Source organism: Tupaia chinensis, unplaced genomic scaffold, assembly GCF_000334495.1.
Source record: "Tupaia chinensis unplaced genomic scaffold, TupChi_1.0 Scaffold000355_1, whole genome shotgun sequence".
Classification (NCBI taxonomy): Eukaryota; Metazoa; Chordata; class Mammalia; order Scandentia; family Tupaiidae; genus Tupaia; species Tupaia belangeri.
Window position 1 is genome coordinate 13,846,887 of NW_006159850.1, and position 7,655 is coordinate 13,854,541.

Genomic DNA, 7,655 nt, shown 5'->3' on the forward strand with positions numbered 1-7,655 from the left:
CGCCACATGCCTGGCCTTACCTGACAGGATGCTGCCCAGGAACTGCCAGATGCTGCTGTTCTCTGCCACCTTCGAAGACTCTGTGTGGAAGTTTGCCCAGAAGGTGGTCCCAGACCCCAATGTCATCAAACTGAAGCGTGAGGAGGAGACCCTGGACACCATCAAGCAGTATTATGTCCTGTGCAACAACCGGGACGAAAAGTTCCAGGCCCTGTGTAACCTGTATGGAGCCATCACCATCGCGCAAGCCATGATCTTCTGCCATGTGAGTAGTAGCAGCCTGCCAGGTGGCCCTGCCTCTCCTTCAGCCAGCTCCCACCCAGGGCTGAGAACGACCTGGTCCCCACTGTACGTCAAGAAAGGAAGTGGTTGGAACCAGCAGTTAGCATAATGGCTATGTTGCTGGACTCCCATGTAGTCGACTGCGGTTCAAGTCCCGAACCTGGTGGCTTAAACTCACGCTGGGCGCATGTCCATGCGTACCCAAGATCCCAAGAGGAGAATGGAGGAGAAGAGATTACAGCATGGCCATCCCCCCAGGGGGTGATTTCTTGCTTTCTGTCTCTGTCTGTCTTTCTGGCGAGCACACACGCCCTATAGCAAAAACCTCTCCAAAAAAAGAAGAAATAAAGCAAAGGAAGTGGTTTATGAAGATGTACAACTGTTTCTTTAGGAATAGTACAATTCTTAGAGCTATGTAGGCGAACACAGAGGATGCTAACAGTCCTGAACTTTATATCTTACATGTAGTTGATATGTTGTTGGAAACCCCAAGAAAATCAGCTGCTATTTGCAAAGAAAATAAGAAATTTAACAAGTCGGTTAATCATAGGTCTGGCCCCACGACCTGGTGGTTGAGGAGCCAGATCTCACATGGATGGCTATGAGGTTTGAATCCCAGATCTACCAGCTTGAAAAACAAGCCGCGTGCATGTGTGTGCCTGCCTTAAATCCCAGCAGGGTAGAGCACTAAAGGAGAAGAGATTAGTGTGACCACACCCCACCATGGCAGGATTTGGGGCTGGCATGTACATGTCTGGCATGTTTTCCAGACCCCCAAGTCTGTGATTTGAACAGTATCAGTCATGTGGGATTTGACTCCTAACCATTAGGTTATAGAGCCAGCCTAGGTCCCACTTTTTCTGCTTGTGCTAAAAAAGTTCTTATACGGAACCAGCAGTTGGCGTAATGGCCATGTCGCTGGACTTCCGTGTAGTTGTCTGTGGTTCAAGTCCCTGGCCCGGTGGCTTAAACTCATGCCAGGCATGTGTGTATACATGCCCAAGATCCCAAGAGGAGAGTGGAGAAGAAGGGATTGCAGCATGACCATCCCCCTGGGGGGGGTGATTTCTTGCTTTCTGTCTCTCTCTCTTTCTGGTGACTGCACGCACCCTGTAGCAAAAACCTCTCAAAAAAAAAATATATATATATATATTTATATATATATATAGGGACCAGCAGTTAGAGCAATGTCTATGTCGTTGGACTCCCATGTAGTCGACTGCAGTTTGTGTCCCACACCCGGTGGCTTAAAACTCACACTGGGCGCGTGTGCATGGATGCCCAAGATCCCGAGAGGAGAATGAAGGAGAAGGGATTGCGGCGTGGCCGTCCCCCCTGGGTGGTGATTTCTCACTTTCTGTCTCTGTCTCTGTCTGGCGAGCACACGCGCCCTATAGCAAATATATATACTTTTTTTTTTCTTTTTGCTTTTGTCATGTACTAAACCCAAGAGCCAGTCAGGGATCCCTTGTTAAATTTAGTTGCCGCGTCCTGAGCCTGCCTCACTAGAATGGATAGCTCCCCTTTTTGTTGTTTGTAGTGGGCATCGTGCAGTGTCCAGGCTAGGAGTCATGGAAATTTGATCTTTTTCTCCTGTTGGAACTATATTCAGTTTAAATGTTTTTGTAGGACTACTAATTGAAAATAACTATAATGATAAAAATAAAGGAAATTACTTTTTAAAAAAAATAAAAATGTAGGACTGCTAACCAGTTGACATTGTGACTTCATTTTGTCCTGCATCAGGTTGGCAGTTTTAGGAAATGTAACCCTCAGATACTAAGTTTCAGACAAGTCTTCCAGATCAAAAAGAGTATTTCAGGGGGACCAGCAGTTGGCATAATGGCTATGTAACTGGACTCCCACGTAGTCGACTGTGATTCTCGTCCTGGACCCGGTGGCTTAAAACTCACGCCAGGCATGTGTGTGTGCGTGCCCAAGATCCTGAGAGGAGAATGGAGGAGAAGGGATTGTGGCGTCACCATCTCCCCGGGGGGTGATTTCTCGCTTTCTGTCTCTATGTCTCTCTCTGTCTGTCTGGTGAGTGCGCGTGCCCTGTAGCAAATACCTCTCCTTAAAAAAATAAATAAATAAAAGAGTATCTTGGGACCAGCAGATGGCGTAATGCGTATGTCGCTGGACTCCCACATAATGGACCACAGTTCAAGTCCCGGATCCGGCGGTTTAAAGCTCACGCCAGGTGCATGGGCATGCATACCCAAAATCCTGAGAGGAGAATGGAGGAGGGATTGCAGTGTGGCCATCCTCCTGTGGGGTGATTTCTTGTTTTCTGTCTCTCTGGTAAGCACACATACCCTATAGCAAACATCTCTCTCCCCCAAAAAAAGTCTCTGTAGGTGCTTTTGTTTCTCCTTCCCAGACCCGCAAAACAGCGAGTTGGCTGGCAGCAGAGCTGTCGAAGGAAGGCCACCAGGTGGCGCTGCTGAGTGGCGAGATGATGGTGGAGCAGAGGGCTGCGGTGATTGAGCGCTTCCGAGAGGGCAAGGAGAAGGTTCTGGTGACCACCAACGTGTGTGCCCGTGGTGAGCAGGGACCGTGTCCTGGTCTGCCAGCCTCAGGCTCCATGAGGATCCGTGTAACCGGGAAGCTCAGATGGCCTCGGGGAGGTCAGAGGGGTTGCTGGTGACAGTCCCGCATGGGTCTCCCTCGGAGACGGGCACTGCTGCAGACCTGGCAGTCCTGGTGGGGGAAGGGCAGCGTGCAGGCCTCTGGCCAGCGAGGACAGAGCCTGCTCTTCCCGGGCCCCCACCAGTGTCCTTCCAGATCCTCGTGTCTAACAGGGCTTTCTGCCCGAGTCTGTCGTTCTGTCAGCACCTGCCAAAGCTCCCCCTCAGCTTTCTGCTGCGGGCCCATCTGTGCCCTCTCGGGAGCCTGACTGTCTTAGGGCCGGCCTGTCCCACGCTCTCCTCCTGATCCCGAGATGGTGTCAGTAGCCCTGATGGGGGTCAGTGAGCCCGGCCTCCACGGTCACCCGCGTCTGTCTCGACTCCCCTTCGCCCAGGCATCGATGTGGAGCAAGTGTCTGTCGTCATCAACTTCGACCTTCCCGTGGACAAAGACGGGAACCCGGACAACGAGACCTACCTGCACCGCATCGGGCGCACCGGGCGCTTCGGCAAGCGGGGCCTGGCGGTCAACATGGTGGACAGCAAGCACAGCATGGGCATCCTGCACAGGATCCAGGAGCACTTCAGTGAGTCACCGAGGGTGCAGCCTCAGGGAGGGCGGGCGTTCTGGGTCCCAGGAGAGGCCTTTGTCCCTGTGCACACCCGTCTCCTTCCCTGCCTCGGGGATGTCTGTAGGGAGCACACTAGAGGTAGCCTCAGGGACTGAGGTGACAGTCTCCCCACGTCCTGGCTCCAGGGCTCGGGGCTGCCCCTGTTGCCTTCTGTGACCGGGTCCCTGCGGCCCCCTGCCCGCGCCTGGAAGCCCTTGGGGTCAGCAGAAGGGTCACAGGGGACCCAGAGAGAGACACATGTTCCTAGGCAGGGCCAGGGGCTGGGCTCCCTCCCTGCTGGGCTGTCCCTTCCCTAGGCGACTTGGCTGTGTCTCTGTGGCAACCCATGTCCATCCTCGTCACGTCTTTCCCCCAGATAAGAAGATAGAAAGGTTGGACACGGATGATTTGGACGAGATTGAGAAAATAGCCAACTGAGCAGCTGCGCCAGCCACGGGTGCCCGCCCTCAGTGCCACCCTTGCCCGGAGACAAGTGCTCTCACCCCGGCACAGGCCTCGACGGTCACCAGAGACGGCGGGCGAGGACAGAGAAGCTACCTACCTCATTCTCAATTACGTTGGACTTCACAAAAATCCGTGCAAATGATGGGGGATGGTAGAAAACGTTTACACAACTTTGGAAGATTAGGCGTGAATACACAGAAATTTACTTTGGGGAATCCCGTCTGGTTTTGGCCAGCGTCCCCGCGATTATGCTAATCCAGATGCTCTGGCTAACCGTTTGCCTCGGAGCTCCCATGCAGCCCCTGCCTGTTTTGGCGTGGGCGTGGGGCCGGCCCCGCCAGTGTGGGAGTGACTGAGTAGAGACTTAGGGGGGGGGTCCTTTTGCCCCCTCTTTTTTTATATAGAGGTTTTTGCTTTAGGGCATGTGTGTTCACCAGAGAGAGACAGGGACATTGAGGAAAAGTGAGAAATCACCCCCCGCGGGGATGACCACCCCACAGTCCCTTCTCCCAAGATCTTGGGCACGCACTTGCGCCCAGCGTGAGTTTCAAAGCATAGGTTCTGAGTCTTGAACCACAGTTGGCCATGTGGGAGTCTAGTGACACCGCTATGCCACCTGCCAGCCCCCACTCTTTTTAAAGACACAATTGCCCCCACTTTCCTGGTGATCTGCTCACTGTCACTCAGCGCTGGCCCAGGACCCCCAGCCTATCTTCTGGTGAGGGGTATTGGGCCCAGTGTCCAGCCCCTAGAGAAATGCTAGAGGTCGAGGCTGTGCAGGGCAGGACACGGGCATGGGCGTCATGGTGGAGGAATGGCAGCGGTGGCCTGCAAGCCATCCCCACTGCGTCCCTTCTTTGGTCCTTCATTACCATGCCTCCTTCCCTCGGGGCCATCTTCCTTCTCAGATCCAAAGGCACTCCAGTCCCGTACTGGGTTCCTTGGCCCTGGTGAGCCTCGGCTACTTTGGTAAATTTCGGACACATGGAAGTCAGTGACCTCTGGCCTTTGAGAAAGATTGTTCTGGGAAGGGTAGAGCAGTCCTTGCGAGTCTGGGCTCACCCTCCACTTCTTGCAGCTGCTTCATCTGTTCATACCCCGCGGTCTTCTGATCTGCCTGGCAGAGGCAGCTGGTTCTTACCCCTGGGGCGTCCCGCCATGCCTGGGCCGAGCAGCAGTTTGGAAAGGAAGTTACAATCAAGTCAAAACTCAGACTCTGCTGGCCGGTCGTGATAGTGGACGCTGGGTTACTCCGGTTCATACGTTATATGAATAAGGACAGAGAAATGATAGCTTCGTCATCCATTGTGCTGGGAAATTTTAAAGGAATTACGAGGAACACTTTAATCATGACTGGTTTGTATTTTTCTGCTTCCTGGACTAATCCACGCTCATTAAAAATCCTGTGTGGACACATGAAGTGGAAATGCTTGCCTGCCCCCCACCCTGCCACTGTTAGCGAGTTGAACACCCCCGTGCCCTCAGCACGCGCCTGTCTCTCTTCTGTTCCGGTCACACTCTTGCGCCACCTGCCGTGTCACCGTGTACCTTGGCTCTGTTGACACGTCCACACACAGGCTTCCTCCCACTGGAGAGTGGCCCTCATTCCAGCCTTTGGCAGTCCCAGCGTGTCCTGCAGTCCCTCCAGTGATGGACACGTGGAACTTGCCCACATGGTGCTGGTACCCCTGGGCCGCAGGTCGCACTCAGCGCCAGCGAGAGCCAGCGAGGAAGCGTTCCTGGAAGCCAGGTCGGGGTAGTTTAAAGTTTTAAACCTTGACAACTGAGCCCGCCAAAGAGTTTTTTTTTACTGGTTTACGTTCTTGCGAGTAACAGTAACACCCGTCATCTTACCTCCTTGTCCGTGCTGGGTAGGTCCGTTTTGAAAACTGCCTGTGAGGATGGAAACAGATTAGGGTTTTTTGGGGGGAGAAGCTTTTGTTACAGGGCGCACGCGCTGGCCAGAAAGACAGAAACAGACAGTGAGAAATCATCCCCCAAGGGGGATGGCCACACCACAGTCCCCTCTCTATTATCTCGGGATCTTAGGCACACACACACACACACACACACATGAGCGTGCGCACACGCCTGGTGTGAGTTAAAGGCACCTGGTCTGGAACTGAAACCGTGGTTTACTAAATAGGAGTCCAGCGACATGGCCATTATGCCAACTGCTGGTCCCTTAGAATTATCTTATTTAACTTTATTTAGTTTGACCAGAGAAGGACAGTGAGAGTGAGAGAAAGTGGGAAAGCAACCTCCAGATCTAAGACTCGAACTGTAGTCTGCCATCAGGGAGTCCAGTGCCATTAACCACATTGCCTGCTGGCCCCCAAATTAGGTCATTTTATTTATTTATTTATTTATTTAGTAAGGCTTGGCAAGTTTTCAGCTTATTGGCTATGTGTGTTTTCTGTGTTGGGGAGTTGCCAACCCTGCCCCACTGATTTCATTCTCGGACAGTAGTCCTCAGTGGGTTTAGCCATTTCTAGCTACCGTCATAGAATCGTGCAGTTAGACGGTGTCTTTAGCAGTACATGTTATAGTTTGGCTCTACACATTCTTCTTTTAAGAATCATTTCATCTTATTTGTTATTACCTTTTAATTTGCCGTAGGACACGTGCTCTCCAGAGAGAAAGTAAGAAAGCAAGCCTCCAGGTCCAGGACTCAGACCAGGGTCGGCCTTGTGGGAGTACAACTCCTTACCCACCATGCCGCCTGGTAGCCCTAGATTTATGGTTTTAGTTGCCAAAGAGTGTATGTTCTTGCCAGAGAAACAGGGAGAACGTGTCCCCAGCATGGTGTAGGCAGGCTGCAGTCCCTTCTCCGTCATTCCATCGCGTCAGGATCTGGGCCATGCATGCATATGCACCTAATGTGAAAGCCACCTGGGCCAGGGTTTGAACCGTGGCTGCCGTGAGGAGTCAGCTCAGGTAACCATTATTGCGGGCTGGCCCACAAACTTTTTTTTTTTCTTTTTGCCAGAGGGCACTTGAGGTCACTATGCTGGCGGGGAAGAACAATAAGGCACCCCATGGGGCATGGTCACACTGCAGTCCCTTCTCCATCTGTGCCCTCCCGTCTGAATTTTGAGTGCACTGCCACACACGCCCAGCATGGTCCTCAAGTCACTGGGCCTGGTACTTGAACTACGCTGTCAGCCATGTGAGATCCAGCCATCTTAACCACCAGGCACAGCTGGCCCCCAACTTTTTTTTTTTTTTAAGAATTATTTTTTTATTTAACTTTATTTAAATTTGACCAGAGAGGGACAGAGTGAAGAGCAATAGTGAGAACAAGAGAAAGGTATAGAGAAAGTAAGCCACCAGGTCCAGGATTCAAACTATGGTTGACCATGTGGGAGTCCAACGCTCTTCACCACCACACCACACCACCTGCTAGCCCCCAAAACTTAAAAAAAAAACAAAAAACTTACATTCATTCATTTAAATTTGACCAGAGAGCGATGGGGGTGGGGTGGGGGGGTAGTTAGAAAGCAAACCTCCAGGGACCAGCAGTTAGCGTAATGGCTATGTCGCTGGACTCCTACGTAGTCGACTGCGGTTCGCGTCCGGACCCAGTGGCTTAAACTCACTCAGGGCGCGTGTGTGTGCGTGCCCAAGATCCTGAGAGGAGAATGGAGGAGAAGGGGTTGCGGAGCGACCA

At 52.4% G+C, this 7,655-nt stretch overlaps 1 protein-coding gene and 1 long non-coding RNA gene across 3 annotated transcripts in view; one reads left to right on the top strand and one right to left on the bottom strand.

Annotated features, from left to right (window-relative positions):
- The window catches only part of LOC102476620 (ATP-dependent RNA helicase DDX19A), a 26,242-nt gene extending 22,074 nt beyond the window's left edge, over positions 1–4,168 (top strand). For both annotated transcript variants that reach the window (XM_006152652.3, XM_006152653.3), the window contains 4 exons: positions 28–265; positions 2,663–2,825; positions 3,305–3,496; positions 3,897–4,168. In XM_006152652.3, coding sequence (XP_006152714.1) covers positions 28–265; positions 2,663–2,825; positions 3,305–3,496; positions 3,897–3,958 — 655 coding nt within the window. In that variant the 3' untranslated portion in view covers positions 3,959–4,168. The remainder of the gene's footprint in view (positions 1–27; positions 266–2,662; positions 2,826–3,304; positions 3,497–3,896) is intronic.
- Positions 4,169–4,283: 115 nt separating this feature from the next.
- Positions 4,284–7,655, bottom strand: part of LOC114008559 (uncharacterized) — a 6,308-nt gene continuing 2,936 nt past the window's right edge. The window contains exons 3-4 of the long non-coding RNA XR_003550078.1: positions 5,840–5,878; positions 4,284–5,724 (exon numbers count right to left, since the gene is read on the bottom strand). This is a non-coding gene — a long non-coding RNA (uncharacterized LOC114008559). The remainder of the gene's footprint in view (positions 5,725–5,839; positions 5,879–7,655) is intronic.